At 35.0% G+C, this 25,701-nt stretch overlaps 1 protein-coding gene across 2 annotated transcripts in view; it reads right to left on the bottom strand.

Moving 5' to 3' along the window:
* Zcchc7 (zinc finger CCHC-type containing 7) overlaps window positions 1-25,701 on the bottom strand; it is a 169,065-nt gene that overhangs the window by 140,503 nt on the left and 2,861 nt on the right. For both annotated transcript variants that reach the window (XM_038346932.1, XM_038346933.1), the window contains exon 2: window positions 22,472-23,093. In XM_038346932.1, the coding sequence (XP_038202860.1) occupies window positions 22,472-23,069 (598 nt within the window). In that variant the 5' untranslated portion in view covers window positions 23,070-23,093. The remainder of the gene's footprint in view (window positions 1-22,471; window positions 23,094-25,701) is intronic.

Genomic DNA, 25,701 nt, shown 5'->3' with positions numbered 1-25,701 from the left:
ATTGTTCTTAATAATAAAGCCCAGAGTCAGCTAGCTATCAATGTCGAAAGCTGAAGGATCAGAGAAGCAGAGCAGCCAATCATTGGTTCTTAACTCTACCAATGCTCAGACTATAGGGTTGTTCCTGTCTCTAAAAATCCTGAGACTGCCTCTGAGCTCCTGTCTCCTCCAGCCTTACAGTCCAAATATATCATACTGTCAACATATGTACTTTAAGAAATTTTGCAAAACTAGCTCAAATTTAAAAAAAGGGAAAGATTTAATTCAAATAAATATTTGAGAAAATTAAGAAGAGTTGGCAAAAGAGGATGAATGAAAGAAAAGAACAAAGGAAAATCAAAGCTTAAACCAAAGGAGTCATTAATAGAACCAGAGGATGAAGTACATCCCAATATAGAGACATGAAAGATTTTGAGTGAATCTCTACAAAAAAGAGCAAAGATAAAAATTAATAGCTAATAAACATGAATGTTTAATAAAGCCAAACTAAGACCAAGGGGAGTCTGGTGAACCATAGGAAAGTTGGGACCACTTTGCTACATAATCTAAGATAGGAAGCAAACTACATGGTGATAACCTTGACAGGAACTCCAATCTTAACAACCTCTATAAGACCATCTAGTGTCTAACAAAAGTTCCCAATGTGTATCTGTAAACTAAAGGGACATTAACCCTTCATAACAAGCAGTACCAAGCAGAATACTCTTTGAACTCATGCCATGAGCTACTAACAGTTAATGAAATACATACAAGTACTTAGAGAAGAGAATAAAGATGACATATCAAAATGTAGTAACTACCATCTCAGAGAGTAAGAAATGGTGAGAGCATGTCAAAGAAATATAAACACATCAATGCACTCCCAAACATCAAGGCCAGAACAGTTTAGAGAAAAAGAGACAGACATGGTGATGCATACCTGTAAACCCAGGACTCAGGAGGCAGCAGCAGGGGGACCTCCGTGATTATGAAGACCGTTTGGTCCATAGAGCAAGTTCCAGGACAGCCAAGGCTAAAAAGTCAAAACAGAGAGAGAAGGAGGGAGGGAGAGAGGGCAGGCAGGCAAGCAGGTTGGGTTAGAATCCAAAATATAAATTATCATATATCAAAAATGAAGACTGGGTTGGGCAACCGTGGTACACGCCTTTAATCCCAGCACTTGGGAGACAGAGGCAGAGGATCTCTGTGAGTTCAAGGGCCAGCCTGGTTCACAGAGCTTGTTCCAGGACAGCTAGGGCTATACAAAGAAACCCTACTTCAAAAAACAAAAAAAGGAATGGGGAAGAACAAATAGATGAGGTAAGCCATTAAGCCATTTTTATATGTACTCTACCCTCAAGAAGACAGAGCCAAACACACTACTCCTTGTAAACATAAGTTCACCTCTGAAAGTCCCATAAAAGTGGAAGGAGACAAGTGAGTGACACCACTGAACTGACCTCTGACCTCCACATAACATGAGCACTCCCTCAACACACAATCTTACACACACACACAACTTAATGAGTAAAATATTTTTAAAGGCAGAATACTACCTTAGCCAGATGACCATGACTATCAACATCAATAATACATATTTATAGTACATATACTTGAAAAGATGCAATGAGAATGACCCTTTCTTTGTACAGTTCAGCAGAGGAAAGACAAACAGAGCACATGGGAAGAAGGAAGTACATAATAATCCTAAAAAAAATCCCAAAAGGTTATTTAATCTTGTATAGATAAATAGAAACCTTGCTTTAGAGCTCCTTGGGATGGGAATTCTCTAATTCCTTCTTCGTAATGACCATCATTATTGGCCTGTTTGACTTAAGTCCAAATTCTCAGGACAGATTGGAGAATTATTGGTCTCAACTCTCATTTACAAGAAAGGGAAACATTCTAGAGTTTTTATTTTGTATCAGATATACAATGGCCAGGGCTCAGTGAAGCACTCAGCTACCGGCAAGAAGCTAAAAAAACAGTCCATAGAAGCCAAGCTCTCTAAAGTCCACAAAGCTCTGATTATCTTCTCAAAGTGAAAGGAAAATAATTTTTCAAATATTTAACATATGAAAATTACTTTATAGTTTTTTATAACCCTACATAGCTAAGAAAAAGAAGCAAAAGCTACCCTTTTCAAAGTCAGTTTTAAAAACAAAGCAATGTGCCTTACCCTCTCTGAGGATTGGATGGGGGTGGGGTGAGGGTGTGTGTAGAGAATGAGAGGAGGGGAGGGAGTGGGAACTTGAATTGGTACTTTTTAAAAATCTAATAAATTAAAAAAAATCCCAAGTAAAATTCCAAGTGTAGAAAGATCATTTTACATAATGATTCTCACAGGAAACAGATATAAAGTATACCAGTCATTTGTTTCTTGGGGGTAAGAGTGTGCTGGAAACTGAACCCAGGGCTTCACATGTATGCCAGGCAAATTCTTTACCACTAAGCTACAAATTCATAATCCTTATAGAAATTTCTGATTTTAATTGGAAAAAGTGAAGGAATAAATAAGTCACATTCTTAGAACTACAGGGATTCGTAGGAAAGAAAACACATGCTCAGAAAGGCTGTTATGGCTTACAAGACAGGAAAAAGAAGCACCGTGCAGACATTGTAATCTTAAAAGCAACACAGAACACTACACGGATGGTAAATGTTAGTCGTTAAATACAGTGTTTAAGAAACTGAAAGGAAGAAATTTTGTGCGATTATTTTGAAATAATCTCTTTCTGTCCTCTACCCTGCTTTAAAAACGATCGTATTTATAAGTGATGAAATGTCTTTTAGATAGTATTACAATGTTTGAGGCAAAAAAAGAAAGCAAGCTTTTCTGTTCCTATTCTAAGAAATAGCTATTCTAGCCCACATTTATTATTTGCCCTCTTTTGTGATACAATCTGATTTACCTGCAGAACACATCAAGGGCAATTACTGTCCCCATCTAAAAGAACAATAGGTTAAAACAGGATCCTCAAAGCAAAAGTGGAATTACAATTTAAATGAAATTTCAGATTTAATATATTCAAACATTTGTTAAATTCAAAGAGAAATCATGTTTCCAAATATAGATAGTTAAGGCTGATTGTTCATTGGCCTTCAACATACCTTGTTTGGTTTCCCTTTTTACATCAAACCCTACAAATTCAACATCTACATCACTGAAAAAGTAAAATCCTCGGGTGTACAGGTGCCCACTGCTCTGGTCTACTCCCATTCCCTTCCTCTCCATCCCCCCCCCCCCCCCCCCCCCCCGCACCTGATTAAAAACCTAAAAAAGAGCCCAACTGAGCCCCACCCCCATCCCGGCCACACACTGGGCATCACTGTGGTCCCTGTGATCCTCCTCTCCTCAGGAGCATTCATTTCTAAAACCTTAATGACATTCTGTCACATTCTCTGAAAAGAGGAGGAAAAACTGCCATTAAAGGCTCTGTTCATTACAGCCAGTGACTTCTTAAAAATGTCTGCAGTCAGACAGTGGTGTCTTCGGGAGTCTTTCAGCAGTTTCTCCTGTTCTGGGGTTCCTACACATAGGAAATTACAAGGCGCTTGCAAATGCTCAGAGCTTTGAAAAGAAAGAAAAAAAGGAGAAAGAAAGAAAGAAAGAAAGAAAGAAAGAAAGAAAGAAAGGAAGGAAGGAAGGAAGGAAGGAAGGAAGGAAGGAAGGAAGGAAGGAAGGAAGGAGAAAGAGAGGAAGAAGAAAGAGAGGAAGAAAAAAAGAAAACAATACTGCACTTTTTGTTCCTATTAGCCATTTAAAGTATCCATTGATCAAAAACAACTAAAAATATATTTTAAATGACGGTAAGTTGACACAAGAACTATTATAAAACTCGAATAGTAACAAAATGTGTTCTATGCAGAATACCGTAAGGAACTAAGAACAAAGATACTCTAGAGCTACTCTAAGTAAGATATAAGCAAATAATGTCATCCTAACCTCTACTCCCAGGTGAAAATACCCCCCATGGGAAACAGCAGTTTCCAAGGAATTTTCACATTCTAAAAGCTTGAACAGATTTCAGAATATGTATAAAACCAAAAGCCATTCTTACTTTGGTCAGTTTTGTTTGATTGGTAAGGGAAAAGGAATTTTTTTCCCATTAAAAATATTTTTTTAGAGGAAAGGGAAAGCTTACTTTTAATGCCTTTTTCCCCAAAAACTGTACAATATTTGAGATCTTTAGTACAAATATTCTTTTTTTTTCTTTTTTTTTTTTTCTTCTTTTTTTGGTTTTTCGAGACAGGGTTTCTCTGTAGCTTTTTTAAAGCCTGTCCTGGAACTAGCTCTTGTAGACCAGGCTGGCCTCGAACTCACAGAGATCCGCCTGCCTCTGCCTCCCGAGTGCTGGGATTAAAGGCGTGCGCCACCACCGCCCGGCTAGTACAAATATTCTTAAATTTACTATATTTTAAGCATACATTAGAGAACTAAAATGTCCTTATAGAGAATAAACCATAAGGTACTCACTTGTTCTTTGCTTAGAAGACCCTTAGTTTATGACACATTGTACAAGATAACAGGGGCTCAATTAACTTATTCAGACAGTTAATTCATTGCAAAATTGCTAACAGAAAGTAAAACTGGGAATCCAAAAGAAACCAATTACACAAGGCCTTGACTACTCTACAGAACCCTAGGAAAGAGATAGTTATTGAATCTCTTCCCACTCATATCCTCTGGGCTACCTACTTTCATCTTATCAATCTGAATGTTTGTTGTTCAAAGAGGACAAATGAATAAAAATTTGTTTATCAAATTTAAGAAACATATGACTCCTCTTAAGAAAAACAAAGTTCTCTTAAACATCAATCAAATCTGTGGCAAATCCCAAATTGGGAATGTGAAACAGTAGCTTAAGAAACTAATGTCTCAATTCATAAAGGGCTATCTTCAATGGCAAGAATGAAACCTTTCAATGCCAAAATAAAAAGACAAATCTTAAAATTTTTGATAAATTCTATAGTCTTCTTCTCCAGATAAACACTAGGAATCTGTGGAACAAATGTCCTGTCAGAAATGATAGTCTACCGTCTGCCATCCATCTCCCAACAGTCTCCACCTCTAGATTTTTCTTTCACAACTCTTGTCTTCTACAACATGACAAGATACACATGTCTCATCTAGAACATATTACAGAGTAATACAGTAGGCCTGATTATTTGTTGATTAAAATGAATAGATATGAATCTTATTTTTTGGTTATCTGCTGTCTCAGATTATTTATCTTGGTTCTCCATCAGTAAAAGATAACCAAGTTGATAATAAAAATATTAAATAGTAAAAGTAACAAAGTAAACATAATTTCTGACACCCAAATAAGAACAATTACTTAGAGCTAGAGATACCAAATTAAAAAAAAAAACCATTAAATGAAGCTTAATAAATTTCAATGTAGTAAAATTTCCTTTTTAATCAAACTCCAATGTTATAATAGATTCTAGAAATAAGTAAATCCTGGTAAAATTTGCTGACCAATATTCAGGATTTTCAAGCCTACTGTTCCAGTGGCCAATCAGCCTTATTGAACCATTAACAACATCATAGTGTATAAGTAGCTATCTTATACCTTTTAAGCATTGTACTAAAATTTTTAAATAAAACCTATCAAATAAATATTTTGTTAAAGACAAATGGCACAAATATTTGGTTTTATTAAAAAGCTATAAAAATCAGTTGTAAGTTCTATATACTAAAACATTAGTGGTATCTTAGACAATCAAAAGCACAATATGAGCTATAATTTTAACCCTAATAGAACTGTCATGCCTTTTACCAAGGAAAGTCATTTGTATTGTAGGGAACAAAAACCCCAAATGTTAGAAACTCTATATAAAAGTTAGCCTGAAAATTTAAAAACTAATCCAGTTTTTATTCTGGTCACACAACTCTCAGTTATCATCTTAGGTTTATACTTTTCCTTTGTTTTAATTGATATCATAAATAATGAACTTACATCTCTATACCACCCAATATTAAATATTTTCAACCTATTTTTGCTACATGTGGTAGGCTTCTTTTATTTAAATAGAAAAGTATTATATAAAAGTAATTTTTATTTAGCACTCACCAATGACATTAAAATGCCTACTATCTGTTTGAGCAGCACAACAGACAACAGAAGAGAAACAACTAAGAGGACAACTGTTTGTGAGTGCAGGCATCAACTGCTTACAGTAGCTACCACTGCATGAGGGACCCCAACGCAACAGAAGCCCTAATGAGGTATCTTTGCTACAGCTTGCCCTTTCATGATATATTTTTCATTATTTATTAACATCCAAAAATAATGGGTTTTCTTATGCATACATACTTTCATACATACTCAGTTTTGGCTGATACCTCCCTCCTGACCCACCCATGTTCCTTTCATCCCCAAGTATCTCCTGTCCACGTCCATATCACGTGTGTTCTGCTACCCTTGCCACACTCCTCCCTTGAGGTCTATTTTCCCCCTTTCATGAGCACCTTTCTGTCTTCCTGGCATCTATCCATACTCATCCCCACATAAATACACATATATAAAATCAGAAGCTAGACTCTAAGAGAGAACATGTGGTATTTGACATTCTGAACCTGGATTATCTCATTCAATATATTATTTTCCAGTTTCATCCACTTTTTATACTTCGTGTTGAATGTTAATACCTGGAACTACTATCTACCAAGTACTTAAAAGTTAAATATCAAATAAGAGAAAAATAACAAAGGGGTAATGCTTACTTTGTCTAAAAAGTATTAGGTAGAACAATAAGAATACTAATTTCAAATTAATTTCTACTAATTCAGAAGTGAATCTGATACTGAGTCAGATACTGATTTTCAAATTAATAGCTATTCTACTTCTTTCCATTTCCTCTGAAGTCAAATGCAAAAAGGTAAAATGAGAAATTGGTCTTTTTTTCATACTGTCATGCTATTACACTAATAACTTATCTCTTATTTTCTGAAGATCTTAAGGAAATTCTGGCAAACTACATGTTTTATCTGTAAAAGCTACTTGCTTTCCTATGCCATGAATGACAAATCACAAGAGGAAGCAACTGTTATTTACTTCCTGTTCCTAGAATATCTTCAGGCAGCTTTATACAGATACCATACACTTTGTTCCAAAGCTTTCATTGGGAAAATCTAAGCATTTTTCAATTACAATTAAACAGAAAAGTAAGAAAACAGCATATATACATTTTTATAGAAATGTTTTCCCTAAAAAATTAGATACACAAATCCTAAATTGCAATCCTAAAGGCTAGTCAATGTGGGTGGGGGAAAGCTGTATTTCAGGAGTTGTCTCATAAAATCTTATAGACTCTATTCCACAGTAATCTTGCTATATAGCAAGTCTTTAAAACAATTGTGTAATCTAATATGACACACTAAACAATCTGAGATTAAGCAATTCCTAACAGCTCAGTTCAAACAGTAATCACATTTGCCAAAATTGCTCTTATTTCTAGCATTTAAACTGTATAAACCACTCATCCATCTATCCAAGGGGTGAATGCATATGCAAATGCATGCTGTGTCCTTCAAGTACAAAGCTCTACCTATCTGTATCTATATAAAATTATGAACTAGCAGACAACCTACTTTTTAAGTTGGGTTATACTATTTGCTTTTAGATGAGATCACCATTGCCAATCCAACTTGTTAGGATAATTCTGTCCAAAATTTTACCAAAATATCTCAATATGCTAAGTGAAAAATTATTTGGTGAGGCACTAATTTTAATAAGAATTTTTACTTCAAAGTTTTAAAAGCAATCATCAACAAATAAGCAACTAAAAAAAGTTGGGTATATTTATTTTTTCTGAACTCATGAAATCTGCCATTTTTACTCATTTATAACAGCATAAAAGAATTAACCTTCAGATTCTTTCTTTTAAGTTAAGGTTTGCTTATACCTGGTAATAATCATCTTTACTCTCTGGAATTCTTACATTCTGCTTTAGTAGCTCAAATATAGAAAATGAAAAGAAAGGGTTTTACACTTTGGGGCTTCTTTATATACACTCTTCCTGATAAACATATATTCACATGAAAATGAACATAATCTTAAGAAATGAAATTTTAAATACTTTAACTTTCCCATTTTCATGTCCGTTTTCAGTACAGTCCATTTTAATCAAGAGTTAAATCAAGAAAGTTAACTGTTTATTAAAATTCTCAATGACCAACAAAGCATGCTAGAAAACTTTTCTCTAGCCCATCCAGCTCTTTAAATAATCAAACAATAAAACAAATATTACAAGAACAAGGCTGACAAAAAATCCTAATGAACCTCTCAGATGAGAAACTAATTGGTACTAAGTACACAATGGCTTACATTTAATCCTGTTAATAACCACACAGAAAAAGAAATAAAAGACTCACTTTTCAGTCATCTCTCTGGACCACTGGGCTAAAATAACAGCATGACTAAATCTGACATTGACCCCGTGGCCCTGCTAGGAGTTAAAAGAATTCCTTTGAGCCTTCGGGAGGCCTGTTTCAACTGCTCCAGAAGGGGTGGGCTACTCACACACACTTGTTAGTCTTCTTTACAGTAACAGGTCAAATTAGAAATGGTCACATACACTGTAATATATAGCAGTGCTTGCACCTACCCAAGAAAGAATGCTAAGGTAGTTATAGCAGGCTCATAAAATACCTGGATGAAATATAATTGGAACGATGAGATTTTATTCAAGTATTAACATTACTGAATATGACACTTTAAAAACCAAATTCAGAAGACATCCAAATTAACAAAATCAACTAAAAGACATGTAAGAACAATCATTAAACTATACATTTATTGTGTTTTCAGCAGCCAATTAGATGAAAATATACTTTTCGAATTCTCATAAGCTTTCATAACATGAATCTTCAAAGAACTTAACAGTGCCAAGATACAAACCCATCTGAAAATAGCTTTTCATTCTTATCCTTTTCCAAAACACACTTTACCTCCCAACTAAGAAACCAAACAACTCAGTTTCCTTTCTCACTAGTAAGGGAATAATCAAGGACACAATCTGCCATACTTCACAAGAGTTTTTTCTAGTATTAATATTACCTATTATGCATGTATATCCTGAAAATAAGGCCAGGGCTGTAATCCTATTTCACAAAGTGTAATCACTAAGAAAATTTAAAAGCCAACTGCTAACATCCATTCTGTATGTTTCTCTCAAATTCCTACAATTTAAAAATAAGGCTCCAATTTATATCAATATTTAAAACTGAAGTTCAAGATTTTCTGAATGCTGAAAACCAACAGATATTCTTACAACTCTAAGAAATAAATTATATGTATTTATAATACATATAAATATTATAGGTGGTTTCTAAAGTAAAACATAAAAATCAAGTTTTGCATTTCCCTTTCTAGACTCTTATAGACCTTTTATAACTTAGATTTTCATAGTAATAAGCTTTGTAAATACAATCACTTTTTAGATAGTAGGAATAAGTTTCAAGGCATTTTTGTTAATTCTTAAAAGCCTACAATGACAAAGACCAGAGTAAAAGTTTTAATACTTATCACTATTAAACCTTGTCAACCACGGCCAACCCTCTTACTACTTTAGAGTGTCAGCACTCCATCTCCCTAAAAGCCTATAATGGATACAGTCTTTCCACCTGTCAGATAGGATCACTTGGGACAGATGTTTTTTCTTCCTAATTTTTATTCTGTTCTCATCTCCTACTTTCTCTGATTTCACGGAATATCATCTTTCAAGAAATACCAACACTCAACTGGAACACAGAAACACAGTAAGAGGACTTATTTCACAAATAGTTCCAATTTAAATAATAGCTCAGAACAGAAAAATCCAAAGCTAATCAGTTTCCAAAGCACTCATTAATTAATTAATTTTATACCCATTAGCTTACCGTCACAGTATTTTCTGGCCTGAAAAAAAAAACCACAGTAAATAAAAGAATTTCCAGTATACTTTATAGTTACTATATACATATATATATTTCTAATCAGTTTTAAAAGAACATCCCATCCACTGCCAAAAGAAAAAAAAGAACAAAAAATAAAAAAATAAAAAAGAAATGCCACAAAACAGAATTGCAAATAAAGACTGGGAAAGGCAACAGCAATCATGACCTTTAGAAACAAAGGTTGTGTGGCAGCTGCCTGTGAGGCTTCAGCAGCACTAAGCATCCTAGCTTCTCTCTTCGTAGACTTCCTTCCACTCAGGATCTGCAGTGCTGTGCTGCTGAGTTCACACACAGTGAGGGCTACACTTGCCATGAAAATGAATTTTTAAGGCTGGATACCTTTATAGTTTTATTACTTCTATATTATAGAATATATCCTGATTTGATTAACTATTTGAAATTGCTGTATTTTAAAATTATTTGATAGAAATATCAAAGATCAGTTGAAAAAGTATCTTTTTAAATATTGTTCAGAATCCTGGGAATAATTTTACAAACTAATGAAGACTATAACTATATGATCAAAGAGTAAAAATTCAAATGACTATTTTATTTAGAATAATCAATATCTAGTTAGATATTAGGAAACATTTCCTTGTTTTGAAATTAACTAATTTTAAAAGAAATTGTTTCTTGAGAATTCATTTCATATAAATCAAAATATTAGTGTAAAATCAAAATATTGAATGTGAGAAATGATAAATATAAAATAGTAAAATAACACATAAAAATGCTGTTCTTGGCAATCATGAATTCTGTAATTTAAGATGCTAAAATTATCAAATAAAAAAACAAAAAAAACATTAGACACAGAAATGATGGCCATTCCTTCAGGATCCATATTCAGAAAAATGACTAGCTATCTAACTGCCTTAATGTAAATCACCTACATTAAAAATTCCAAAATGATAAATTATCACAATGCCTCTCCCCTTCCTTCTACTTACCATCACCTGAAAGTGTTTTTCAGGCTGTTAACTGAAAATTTATCACATCATTTTTCCTGGGCTAAATCAGAACATTATTACAACCTTTAAATGGCAAAGGAGCTTTTATTTATCATATATTAGAGTAACATATAATACTGTATCATGCCGTGTATGAGAAAAACATTTTGTAAAGCTGTTGGGACTAGATTCTCTTATTGTTCACTTACACAATAATTATTTGATATTTAACCTGCCACACCACAGTTCTCCAAGTACTAGGCATTCGGCAGCATAAAGCTGTTATTTCATAAAACAAAATTAATCACTTTTGAGTGAAAATAAGCATGTTCTGCAATCTTTAAAACGACAAATTTATAAAAAGGTCAAGGTATCACTGATAAAGTAAATGCACATCCAAATGTCTATACATGGTGTAGATAACGAATTTTCAATATAAGAGAAATCATATATGTGATTACAACTGACTTCAAGGGTGTATTTTAGTATACAGTATTTAAACTGAAATTTCACACTAGTACTCCTTACTGACAATTAGTATTTTTACTATTAAAATGATTCAACAACAAATAATTATTTCATTCTATAATTATTTCATTCTAACAGTAAAATGAGCATAAATAGAAATTTTCAGGATTAATAGCTTTTCATCAATTTCATGCATAAAGCTAACATTTTAAACTTCTCAATAGTTCAGGAATTAAATTGTTATTGTTATTAAGAAAACAAAACCATGAACAAAATGAGGTTTTCTCTGCTAGTCCCCATGGATTTAAGTACCACACCATAATTCTTTCCAATCTGCACAACAAAACAACATAGAAAAAGATGGGCTGAGGAAAAAAGAAATTCTAACAAAGAAACAAGTTTGGAATTAAAAAAAAAAAATTCCCTGTCCTCTTAGCAATCAACAAAATAAGAAGAAAGAAAAAGTAGAAAAGTCACTCAGAATATATGACCAAATAAGCATGGGCACTCTTGCAGAAAACCAAGTCTGCAACCCAAAGCCATGGGAAATTTAAATGAGCAAGCGGGACAATAGGGAGGGAATCTGCACAGAGAGACTGCGGAGGCTGCAGGTACCGTACTGGAGATCTTTTTAGATTCCTAAACAAACTTCACTGGTTTAATCAATTTTTGCAAGAATAACTACCAAGATTCAAAAGAAGATTAAGTTTTCCCTTTTTAGCTAAGATACACACATGCATGTGGCATATGTAAAGGAAGAGAAAGGATTCTCATTGCTTAATATTCCTTCAGAATCTTGCACACAAACCTATGATCTTCTAGGTCAAATAATCAAAGGAATAAAAACACCTAATAAAATAAAGCCTCTGTTGCTCCTGCTCCCTAAGTGGTGGCATGATCCCACAGCAAAGCACGGGGCCTCTGCTCACACAGAACCATATTACAGAGTCAGTTTAACTAACCAACACCATTTAAAATGAGAGGATTTGTGGTTTGACCATTACATTCCTTTTGTTAAACCTGACAATCATGATGATTTTCCAAATGTAAACATTTCAAATAGAAAATTTTAAGCACAAATAACCAACAACACTCATGGTATTAACCCAAAAATTTTACAAGCTACTACCTGGTGAATTTTTACTAGGAACTTAAAGACTCAGAAACATTTAAACTAGATGTTGTAAACTTCTTAAATAGTTGGCATCCATGATATCAGGTTTAAATGATTATTAGGCAATACTGAAACACACAATGTTTAAGTTAGATATGTTCACCAAAAAGTCTGTGTCACATCTAAATTAAATCAAATGAGCACGAATAGACAACAGAATGATCAAAATACGTGCCTGTATGGAACTGAAGAAATCGCTCAAGTTCTTATTGTAACGAAATTTTACTGGAAATGAAATTTCTCCTTAAATGTATAAAGTAGTATTATTTCTAAAAGTCACTGACAAAAATTCATTATGCTTAAAGCAGACAAACAGGTAAGAACAGCTAGTGCAGTGTAAGCCTAACTTCAGAGCTAATGTAGTTCCACATCTCTTCAGAAACCAGCTTCCTGCAGTTAGATCTATCTGCTATAATCCTGAATTTCTCACCTGATTTTTTTTAAAGCACTTGCAGGACTTTAGCAAACTCATTTATCAGCCATAACCAAACTTTCCTGATTTCCAGAATTCCTTATTAACTACAAATACAGAGGGTGTTAAAAAGTTCTCTGTAAAGGTAGGTCTTTCTGGAGTGGATAATTCTGTTACAAGTGCTCTACAGTTAAAGAGCAAAAGTGAATGCGACCTACTCACTTCAAGAAACTTGCCAATAAAAAACACTTTCCTTAATAGATAGCCCTTGAGTTTCTTAAATGCTGTTCTCTCACCTGGGGACATATGACTAGTTTAAAGCCAAGAATGGCACAAACTATTTCACTATCACAGTTTTGCTGTCTTCCTTTAAAATGTGTTCGCAAAAGACAGTAATAAAAACAGTGAACTAACTTTCAAAACTGACAAAAACTGAAATTCTAAGGTTAAGACCTTGTCCCAGAAATTAAATTTACACATTCAGCAAAGAGTCACTTAAAATAATTTGTTTCATCCATTCCTTGAATCCAAATGGGTACTACAAAGTAAATTTTATCTCTAGAATTACAGCAAAGACACCAGAGACAACGTGACTGGACCAAGGCTTAAATGAAAAGGAAAATCAAAGGTATGCCTTTATGTACTCTGTACATTTTTAAAAGAAAATGTGGCCATACACATGGTGTCTGCTCAACTGAAATGGTGATCTCTAATTCTTAGCAAAAGAATCAGCAATCAGGCTAGTAACTGAAAATGTCAAAATCTTAACCACAATACCTTTAATACATAATCAAAGATAAGCAATGAAACAAAGGAAAATTTTTAGAATGAGAAACTTCCAACAACGCTTCATTACTAGCCACAATGGGAGCATTTAAGAAAGCAACAAATTACTTGAAATTCACATAAATTTAGCAGTCTTAAAAATAAAATCTATAAATAAAGGAATTATCTGAGTAGCCTCTATTCTCATGGAAAAAAAAGGATCAAATGTTCAGTATTTCTTTTGAAAAAGGTTTCATAATCTAAACATTTGTCATTCATATAAAATTTATATTCTGACCATAAAAATATCATGCCTATCAGTTATACTTAATATTATACAAATAATTTTTATATACAATAGGTTATTTTTATAGCAAGAAGCTATGTGAAAATTACGTTTAAACACTGCAACCTAAACACATCAGGACTCAAGTTCCTCTGACAAGAATGAAAATGTTACCTACGTAATTTTATGCTTCTCCATTCCAAAGCAATAAGTAAACCTACAGATAAAGTAACATTTTAAATAGCAACTGCACTGTCACCAGTTCAATAAATATATCAAGGTAGTTTTCCACTGAGCAGTTTCTATTGAATTTAGTACATCTATGAAAATCAGAAGCAAAATTTAATTCTCTTCCTTGGTATTGAACAATGATTTTTTTTTAAAGCAATGAAATGAATTTAGACTGAAAGTCATAAACTGACTTTGAAAGAATACATACCAAAATTTCTAGTCGTACGACGAAGTCACAGTTAAATTAATGATACACAATATCAACATTCCACAATGTTATTAAAATCCAACCCAAAGCTGCCTCGGATTTTGTGGGTTTCCAATAAGATTTGTAGTCTGCTGAACAATAGCCATAGAGGCTTTTAAACTTCACCCCATTCACAAGTAAAGTGGAATCTGAACATTTTTATTTCTTCTCTTCCTACGACAACTGAATAACACAGCTCAAGTCATTATGCTAATTAGAAAGTAAATAAAAAAAAGATGCCCTTACAACAGTTAAGTGGAAGGTGACATGTACAACTAGAGACACAGCTCAAAGCAGCTTTAGGAATTGTGTAGTCCAGGCTTACAGAAGCTGAACATACTGGGGAGGACTCCTGGATGCTCTTGGTCACTGAAGCTCTAGCATGTGGCTATTTTTTTTTTTTTATTGTAAAACAGATATTAAACTACATCCATGAGAAGTGTGTCAAATGGCAACTCATTTTTATAACCAATCAGGCCAATTAGCAAGTCATGAGAACTGTAATTACTGAAATTAAGTTGATGAATGAAAAAAAGGGAGGAAAATACTACCTTAAAGATCTAAAGAACTACTGAAAGAAAGTAAAGCTTAATTTATTAATGATTCCAAACTAAACAATTTGATTCTTTTCCTATGCTCACACTATTAAAAAAGATGACAACCTATAAAAAGCCAAAATTACATTTTTTAAATGTTCTACTTTCAAAAGCTCTGCATAAAGGGGCTGGAGAGATAGCTCGCTGGTTAACTACTCTTCCAGAACTCAAGTTCATTTCCCAGCCCTCACATGGTGGCTTACCACCCTCTATAACTCCAGTTCTAGGGGATCTGATGCCCTGCTCTGGTCTCTGAAAGCACCAGGCACACACAGGGTGCACAGACATACAAAAAGGCAAAACACCAAGCTAGCAGGCTTTTTCATCTGCAATAGCCACTCTCCCTCCAGAGCCTCCCTGTGTGTTCATGTGCAGGTGTACATGTGTGATAGGCAAGTGTATGTGTGCACATGCATGAAGGCCAGAGATCAACCTTGGGGGTTGTTCTTCAGGAACTGACTGTACTGTTTTTTTGAGACAGAGTCTCCTGTTGGGATCTGGTGCTTGTCAATTAGGCTAAGCTATCTGGCCAGCAGCCCCAGGGTTTGTCTCCCCAGTGTTAGAATTACAACTACATGCAATCATGCCAGGCTTTTTACTCAGGTGCTAGAGAACAAAATTATCTCCTCATGCTTGCCCTGCAAGTACTTTACAGAGTATTTTTACTTTTTAAATTTTTTAGATTTGTTTTATATGTATGCATATTTCACCTTCATATATATGCATGTACACCATATGAATGCCTGGTGCCCACAGAAATCAGGGAAGGGCTTTGAATTTCCTGGAACTTGAGCTACAGATGGCTATAAACCAACATGGAAACTCTGGGAACAGAACTCAGGCAAGAGCAACAAGTGCTCTAAATTACCAAGCCATCTATCTCTACCTGAGAAGCCTTTTAAATAAACATCTCTTGTTCTTCTAGAAATGTATTTAAATACAACATTGAGTTTTCTCTATTATCAAGCATTTTAAGGCTTCTAAAGCAGGGACTATGTGACAACTCTTGAATCCCAATACCTTAATAAATAAATTGCTTGCACAGTGGTTTGTTTCTTTTTAAGATTTAAGATTGTCTCATAAGCTAGTAGATTACAAAATGTCACCAACTCAAATAAAATATATCTAAAGAACTATGTTAGAGATAAGAACAACTACTTGGGCTTTTTATATAAGCTACCTCAAGTCACAGTTAGTCAACTGTGTAGACTCTTGACATCTAATACTGAGAAACTAGAAGCAGTCCTTCATTCAGTCAACTTTAAACTGACACCGGAAGGGTAAAGAGGTATCAGCCAGGCAGACTGATCCAAAAAGAAAAACTGCATATGTAAAGGCCCAGATCAAATCAAATAATCCAAGTGTCTGAAAAACTAAAAAGAGGAGGCCATGAGGTGGGAGAGGAGCACTAGGGAGAATTAGCAGGGAAAGGAGGCTGCTAGTGGGCATGATCAAGATACACTGTACAAACTTACAAAATGATCAAGGAGTAAACTAAAAAACGCAAAAGAAGAGAAACAGAAATTTAAATAGCTACCCATTCTACTCAATTCTTTTCAGTTCCAAGCCTTTGTTGAGAGCATATAAAGTCTCAGGAACTCAGCAAGGGCTCTGCATGAATTCTCCTTCTGAAATTACAACTAAACTCATGAGGATATTTTGGAAGGGAAAGTAGAATCTGACAAAAAAATAATCAAAATACTTATTACCCTAAGTTTTCAAAGCCATAAATGTAATGCAGTTTCAAAATCCACAATTTCACATTAACTGAGCCATGACTTCATTTCAACTTCAAATAATTATGAAAAAAAAAAAACACTAGTAGCAAAGGCAGAAATATATATGCATTTAAACTCACTTAGGACTTTCTTTTGTGTCCACTACATGGGACAAAGTAGACATACTAAGAATTAACATAGAACTTCTAGACCATCACAGATAGTCACAAACCAGAAACTAATATGGCTTCAAACTTTAAAAGGCCATATTCTTCATTCTTCAAAGGGTATTTTCTAATTCCTGGACCTTTTAAACTTTTGTTAAATCCTTCAAAATTATGAAATGAGAAAGAGGCATTAACAGAAAGAAAAATTATGAAATGAGAAAGAGGTATTAACAGAAAGAATGGGACTAAACCATGCTTTTTCAGTTGGAATTGCACGATTATTCACTGTTGAAAATTCACTTTAATAGTGTAACAAGTTTACTAATATTCACCGACTATCTGAAGTTATTCTTTACCTATATTCAGAAAAATGATCATCGTGTACCATAAGAGATACAAAAATAATTCAGTCCTATGAGAAACATCTTTACATGGCAACAGAAATTCAATTTCAAAAAGAAAAAGAAATTCAATTTCAGTATATATTATTAAAAGAAGAAAAAGGGTAGTATAGTGTCATAGTGTGTCCTAATTATTTAACAAAGGGAAAGGGAGAACACCATGATATTATGTGTGTGTTTTTGTTTGTTTGTTTTTAGTTTAACATGACAAAGCATTGTTTTTTCTTATTCTGCATCCATAAGAGCAAGAGCAACAACAGGATAGAGACTTAAAAGATAGTCTATCTGAATAGTTTTGAATTTGGAAACTAAGAAATATTTATATAAGACAAAGTCAAATTTTAAAAAGCTAATCTTAGCCGGGCAGTGGTGGCGCACGCCTTTAATCCCAGCACTCGGGAGGCAGAGGCAGGCGGATCTCTGAGTTCGAGGCCAGCCTGGTCTACAAGAGCTAGTTCCAGGACAGGCTCTAGAAACTACAGGGAAACCCTGTCTCGGGGGGAAAAAAAAAAAAAAAAGCTAATCTAGCACAATTCTAGCTACACTTTACATAACTTATCCTTATACCCACAAATAAATGTAGTTCTTACCCCTCATCAAGGAAACATCTCTTCACAACAGACAGAGACCATTACAGAAAACCAAAACAATGAAAATACAGAGTTGTGGAGAGAATCGCAATGGATACATCTTTAACTTGATTCCTGTACCTAAAGCTTCGAGATCTTTGGAAGGAGAGGTGGAAAGAGCCAGAGGATTAGGAAATTTACTGTGAGACTGTCTCTCCTAGGAATGTCAGAAGCTACACTCACTCATGAAGTCTCATCAACAAGACTGCCTACACATAAGCTAAATAAGGAAAACACTGAAGTGGCGGAGTGGGGTGGGAAGGTGAGGTGGCCATGAGGCCTCAACCTTAACAAAGAACTAAGAACTACAGGCAACTAAGGAACGCTAAGAGTGGGAGAAATAGCCCTCTACAGGGAGGACCACACCACTTGGTTGTCCAATGATCACCCTGAAAACATACATATTAGTAACATTATATGGACTAAGCAGACTGTATTTATATATTTAGGGATACCAACACACACACACACACACACACACACACACAAATTAAGAAAAAAGAAGGCACAAATTTGAAAGAGAGCAAGTGGTAGGTAACACGGGAGGGTTGGAAGGAGGGAAAAAAGAGAGAAATAATGTAATTATACTATAATATAAAAATATGTATTTTTAAAATACATAAAATATGTAAAATAAATATATTAACATAAAATGAAACAGAAGAGCCTATGTATCAAGGTAATAAGGTAAGTAAAGGGATAATAGGTCACAATAGTCAAGACAATAAGATATATTAAATAAAACAAAAAATGCAGAAATTCTAGAGGGAAAATAGTTCAAATGGTTTAACTGCATTACAAAGAAAAAGTAGAGAAGATTAAGATGAGCTATAAATTACAATCAGCTACAAACTATAATGTACAGATTATCTAGGATTAAAATTAACTCTAAGGGGAAAAATGTAGTTTGTGAAATCTGACTGGTATTTGATGACAAGCAGTTATTGGCAAGTTGTTTGGGTGTGACAATGATTAATTTAAAAAGAACTTTTACCTTTCTGAAAGCTTCACCGAGTGAAACACATACTGTACGTATGAATGAAATGACATTACTTCTATGTTCGTTCAAAATAATGGCAGAACCCTGGACTTACAGGTAAAAAGATCAGTCTGAAGTTCTAAGATCTATGCAACTATGATTGTTAAAGCTGGTTTACAGGACAATGGAATTCATTACAACATTTTATCCATAATAAAAACCTACAAGGAAGAATTAACCACTATTCCTACAGTTAAATGTTATTTTCTATCCAAGAAAAATAATCCCCAAAGGATTTATTGTCTCTATTCTTTAGCTGTCTTATGCAAACAATGCTTGACATTCACTACACCAATGAAAACATGCTTGTTTCCTCTAGTGCATCTTCTCTCCCAATAGCAGACATCCTTTTCAAACACAGTAGTCTTCCTAAGTCCATGGTTTGGTCTCCACAGGGTGTTATACATGGTCAACTACAATCTACAAAAATATCAAATGGAAAATTCCAGGAATAACCATTGCATTAAATTTCAAACTGTATGCCATTCTGAACAGTTTGGCAGCATCTTGTACAATCCTTCTCTATTTGCTGGTAAGAATCATCCATTTGTCCAGCTTATCTGTGTTGCATATTATCTGCCTCCCAGTCACTCAGTAGCCCTTCCAGTTCTCAGATCAGCTACCATGGCATCACAAAGCTTATGTTACTTCTCCCTAATTTTATTTAACAGCAGTCCTAAAGTTTAAGAATAGTGATGCTGGCAACTGTAACATGCTAAAGAGAAAATTTTGTAAAAGCCCTTTCTTTGGACAAAAATGTGGAAGTTCTTAATGAAAGAAAAACATGTATATTGAGATAAAACTAAAAATGTAATTTTTAAAAGTAAAAATTTACAAATAAATAAACATTTTCCTCTATTAAACCTTTTAAAACAACAACCTGTCTTTATTAATGCCCTCTTATAGACACCTTCTCTCTAACTGGGTTCCCTCATCATCCAAAAGGAGAAAGGTAACCTTGCCCCCACACTACACTCCTACTCCAGTGCCACATTGTGTCCATCTTCTACCATTAAGCTACTTCCTCTTTAGGTCCATATCCTTAGCAACTTCTCCTCTTTCTCAGGGCCACCCTTCCCCAGTTTCAAGTTCTTCCATAAAGTCAATGCCTACTTCATGTTTTTACAAATTATCTATACACTCCCTTTAGCTTCACCATCTCTGCAGATCCTTAAACCAGCAGAGACCTGGTACAAAATAAAAATAAACTTTCTCTTCAGTATGTTAAAGCTAAAATAACATAAGACACCAAATCAAAATACTCAGCAAGAAATACACAGGAATCTGACAACAAGAAACTAGTTACGGAGAGGATCACTGAGTTTCTGACACTTTAGACCACCCCCTTCCCCAAAAAAGAAAATCCTTCAAAGTGAGTTCACAAGTTCATATTTTTTTTTAAATTTTGACTGAACACTACTTCAGTTTTTGTTTGTTTGTTTGTTTTTGTTTTGTTTTTCGAAACAGTTTCTCTGAGTAACAGCCCTAGCTGTCCTGGAACTAGCTCTTAAAATCAGACTACCCTTGAACTCACAGAGATTTGCTTGTCTCTGCCTCCCAAGTGCTAGGATTAAAGGTGTTAACTACCACCTCCCGGCCTGAACATTACTTCTACGCAATATTTTTATTCTTTTATTGTTGATGTGCTAGCGTAAAGAATTCCAATCTCTGAGTGTCAGACTCCTATAGAGTTACACAATTAATTACAGCTTGGGTACCAAGTCACACAATATATAAAGATTATCTTCCACATATGTGCATTAACCAATGTACAGTGTTGTGATTAGAAAGCACTACGTCTTGTAAGAGAATATCAGCAGCTGTTTACTAATACATATTTTCTCAATCACCAGATACAAAAACTACAAACAGTCCCAGAGGACCTCATCGGCGGCTTTAAAGGAATGGCATCTTCCAACCATCAAGACAACTACCACAGCACTCACCATCCCATACTGTCCTAAGAAAATCATATGCCTTTCTTCTCTACCTCTAGAAATATTAGAAGACTTAGAAGTTAAGTTTTAATAACATGTAACAGTCAATCTCATCTTACAAAACCTCCCTGAGCTAACGAACAGGTTTAGTCTCTAAAAGTTTTTCCCCTTCTATGGAAAAAACATTATTATCTCTCCCTTGTTCAGACAGAACTTCAATTGATTCTGTTGTTTAACTACTATCCTTTCTATTATTCTTGCTCTCAAATTTTGAGGTTCATCAAATTACTGGCCACCTGTCTTTTTTTTTTTTTTTCTTAAAGACAGGATCTCTTGTATTTAAGACTGGCCTCGGACTACAGGTGTATATCACCACAACTGGTTTACATAGTGTTAGAGATCAAACCTAGGCCTTGACACATGATAGATGGGTACTATAATAAATAAGGTATATCCTCAGCCCCTATTTCTTTAAGTACTATACAAGTCAACTTCCAAACAAAAAGTTGAATAGTTAAGAAATTGGAAGCCTAACTGATTCCTTAAAAAAAGAAAAAAAGTCTGACACTTCTTGGGGAGCCAAGCATGATCTATAGTGAATGTCATTATCTTCTCAGAAAACAGTAGGGAGGCACTAAATCTTGAAATACTAGCCAAATACTCTGAGTCACAGGAGATCTCAAGAATACTAACATGCAGGGCAGATTATTAAACCATTTAGAAATCAACTGTAAGAGACTTACCTTTAGGCACAAAGGGAGGAAAATGAAGGGAACTTTTAAGTCAGATGACTACACGTGACAAAGGGAGCAAAAACACCACAACTTTCACCTTCAAGAATGTGGTGCTTCAAATTTGCATTTTCTCCTACAATCTGCTATGCCACCTCCTGTCTTACTGGATCTGGAGTTCCTGAAATACTAGTACTAGGCATTCCAGGACTTGTTATCTGGCTAACTCCTGGAGAGGCAGTTCCAACAGAGCTGGCCAAATAAGAACACAAAGCCAAGTAGATGGAGTACTCACCTGTGTCAACAGAGAAAAGAACTAAGATTTTGGTCCAGAATGACTTGAGTCAAACATGAAGAAATGCTATGAACTTGCTTACAGTTCAAGCAGCTTCCTTGATACTCTAACAGATTCTTTATCATGTTCGAACAAAGCACCACTAGAGTAGCCTCTGGTAGGAGAATCTCATGAGAAACAAGACCAAAAAATGAGAAATGAAATGGATCAGACCCAGGGCAGGAGAAATGGCTCGGCAGTTAAGAGCACTTGACTGCTCTTCCAGAGGACCTGGGTTCAGTTCCCAGCAACCACATGTTGACTCATGACCACCTATAATGGGATCAGGTTCTTTCTTCTGATGTGCATGAAGACAGTACTCATATACATAAAATACATGAATAAATAAATCTAATAAAAAAAAAAAAAAGAAATGGATCAGACCCTACTGGTCTTTTATCTAGGCAAAGCAGTCTGCCTTTAATAAAGATGGTAATACTTTTCAAACTAGTCAGTATGATACTAACCTTCAGCACCAGTGCTTTCACATCCCACAAGATTGAGAAGGATGTCGTTGTCTTTATCATCTTCCTCACAGCCCAGTAGCATCCAGCTCTCCACATTTTCATTCTCTGAAATGGTGCTTTCTTCCTCCTCATCTGAACTGACCTCTATGATCATGACCTCTCGGATCACACTTGATCTCTCTTCAAGTTCAGGCTTCTCATTATCCCTCTTGTGTTTCTTAGCCAATGTATTAGAATGAGGAGAAACAGGACTTTGGCTCTTTGCTTGTGCTTGGACTTTAATATTTTTTCTTTCACATCTATAAATACTATCTTCATCAGATAATGTGATGGCCTCCGACGTATCTGATAACTGGATGACTTCACTATCTGAAAGAACGATTAAGTTCTGATTTGGTTGAATCCCTGCTATTTCAGGATTCTCACAGTTCCTTTCCTCATACTCTCTTTCCTTGTCGGCATTATGCAGACTCTGGGCATAATGAACTTGGCTGTAAAGCTGAAATTCCACCTCACTATCGACACTCAGCTCACTAGATGAATCGTCACGATAAAGATCATCTTCATATGCTTCTATAGTCTCATAGCCGCCAAACATTATGGAAAGTCAGTCGCTGTAATGCTGTAAGAGAGAAAGTCATACCAGAAGGTACTTAAAAGCTACAATCTTGTTTAGTTAGTTCCTATCACCCCAGAGCTGACTTTGAAGACCACCATTTTTTTCCAGCATATTAAAATGTTTTTATTTTTCCTAAGACTATTACTTTTCCATGTTTATAAATCCTGTTATCATCTTCTAGAAGGGTGGTCTTCAACCTTCCTAATGCTGCAACCCTTTAATACAGTTCTTCGTGTTGTGGCAACCCCCAACCATTTCCTTGCTAGTTCATAACTGTAACTTTGCTACTGTTAAAAGTCATATTATAAATATCTGATACGTGACCCCTGTGAAAGGGTCGTTTTAGTCCCCAAAGGAATCACAATGCACAGGTTGAGAACCGCTGTACTAGAATGACACTCAGACCTTTCAAGTTGAGTGGTGGTGGCGCACGTCTTTAATCCCAGCACTCAGGAGGCAGAGGCAGGCGGATCTCTGTGAGTTACAGGCCAGCATGGTCTACAGAGTGAGTTCTAGGACAGTCAAAGCTATAGAAAAAAATCCTGTCTCAAAAAACCAAAACAAGAAAGGAAAAAAAAAGTTAAGACTCCTAAAAAGTCTCTCTTCCTAGGCCATTCACCTTGGAATGACCTTTTCATTCTTCTTTTTCTTTCTTTTTTTAAATGGTATCTTAAAGTGATCCTCCTACCTGAGTGCTAGAATTAAAGTACTCTATTAACTTTTTTCTTTTTTTTTCTTCTTTTTTTCTGAGACGGGGTAGCCGTCTGTGTAGCCTTGGCTGTCCTGGAACTCATTATGAAGACCAGGTTGGCCTCAAACTCAAGAGATCCACCTGCTTCTGCCTCCTGAGTGCTGGGATTAATGACTTGTGTTACCACTACCTGGCAAAAATTTTTTACAAGGAAATAGGTAAGTTTATTTATCATGCTGTAAGAGAAGAATAAGCATGGCAGAACAGAACCACCTGTCTTCACTCTATCCTTTAACTCTGTATCACCTCTTTCCAGGTATAATTTCTCAACAAGTACTACAAGTATCACAAGTCATACTACAAGTATGACTAAACATACTAAACGTCACAGCAGGGCACCCTTTTCACATCTACTACAAGTGTATTTATTCTCAACTTAAAAACAGATGAGTGTAGCTCAACAGTAAACTGCAAGCTTAGTATGTGAAGTAACACTAGGTTTGATCCCCAATGTTGAAAGTACTATCACTACTAGCAATAATGATAATATCAATCCTATGGACTTCAGATCTTTGGCCAAATGAATGTATAAAAAAAAAACTGTGATAACATACGTAGTCCAATATTGATTGTAAAAATGCATCTGAAACACAAATTTTGTAAATAACTAAAATTGAGACAAAAAAATCATAGCTTTGGGAATATGTCTAAAAAAAAATCCTGTGTATCTTTCAGCTCTGCTTTAACAGGACTTCTCACCAAAAGGAATTAAGTGCCCTACTTCAGAGGCTTACACAGTATTTTATAAAATATTCACATTTCTAATTATTTATTCAATGTAAATGTCCCAGGAGTACAAATCACAAATCCCAGGAGGACAGGGACCTTGTGCACTTTGTTAAACAAAGGACACAATAGCCAAGCAGAGCAGCTAGAATTTGAAGATGTTTATAAATGTTTGAAAGCATGAATTCTATCATTAGGCCCTTGTTCTTTAGCCTCAAAAAAAAGTCTAACACATACCAAGAATATAGAAATTGTGACAGGATGACTTCTTAGTTGTCTTTAACCATTCCAAAGCATTAGCCAACAATCTACATGGTAAATGGCAGTGGTGGGGCATGACTTTTAAGCACTGGGGAGGCAGAGGCAGGCAGATCTCTGAGAGTTCCAGGCCAGGCTGCTCCACAAAGCAAGTTCCAGGAGCCAGGACTGTTACACAGAGAAACCCTGCCTGGAAAAACAACAAAACAAAATCTACACAGTAGATTGTTTCAATTATCTACCAATAAATTGGTCAAAATAATAGCTCTGGAGAAAGTAGAAGCACTTGTCTAAAAACCGGGAGCACCTAGAAGAAAGTCACATTGCCAACGTAGTCTTCCTTGCACCTTTAGCTCCACAGATACAACTGAGGGAGAGTGGCTGTTTTTGTAGGTTTGAGTCTCTGCCAGACATCAGATGTTATATCTGCTTCGCTAAGAGAACTAGCAGACTCCAAGAATCTAAGAGGCAAAAAATGCACTCCACTCATGTTAGTTTGGGTCTTGTTTTCCAGAAATAAAGAACTAATTTTTGGTGTAAATCCATCACTTCCAGAAGCAAGAGAATAAGGAAGTCAAGGTCATCCTCGGCTACAAAGCAAAGTCTAAGGTAAGTTTGAGCTGTGAGACCCTATTTAGAAAAAAAAAAAGAGAGAGGGAGAGAGAACAAAACAAAATTAATACTCGTGTTTTCCTTTTAAAGGACACAGTATACAGTCCCTTCCTTGTAGTCCTTCAGGTTACTATGCTGTTATTGTCACACAAGTTGAATGTGGTTGTCTGAATAATAATGCTTATGACATTTATCGGTTTATATTGAAATGTTAGCCTCAGAAGAATTCAAATGAAAGATGAATTCTTTCCTTTTTATTTAATA

The sequence above is a fragment of the Arvicola amphibius genome, chromosome 11, assembly GCF_903992535.2.
Source record: "Arvicola amphibius chromosome 11, mArvAmp1.2, whole genome shotgun sequence".
In the NCBI taxonomy this organism is placed as follows: domain Eukaryota; kingdom Metazoa; phylum Chordata; class Mammalia; order Rodentia; family Cricetidae; genus Arvicola; species Arvicola amphibius.
Note: the sequence above shows the minus strand (reverse complement) of the source record. Positions and strands in the feature narration are given on the sequence as shown.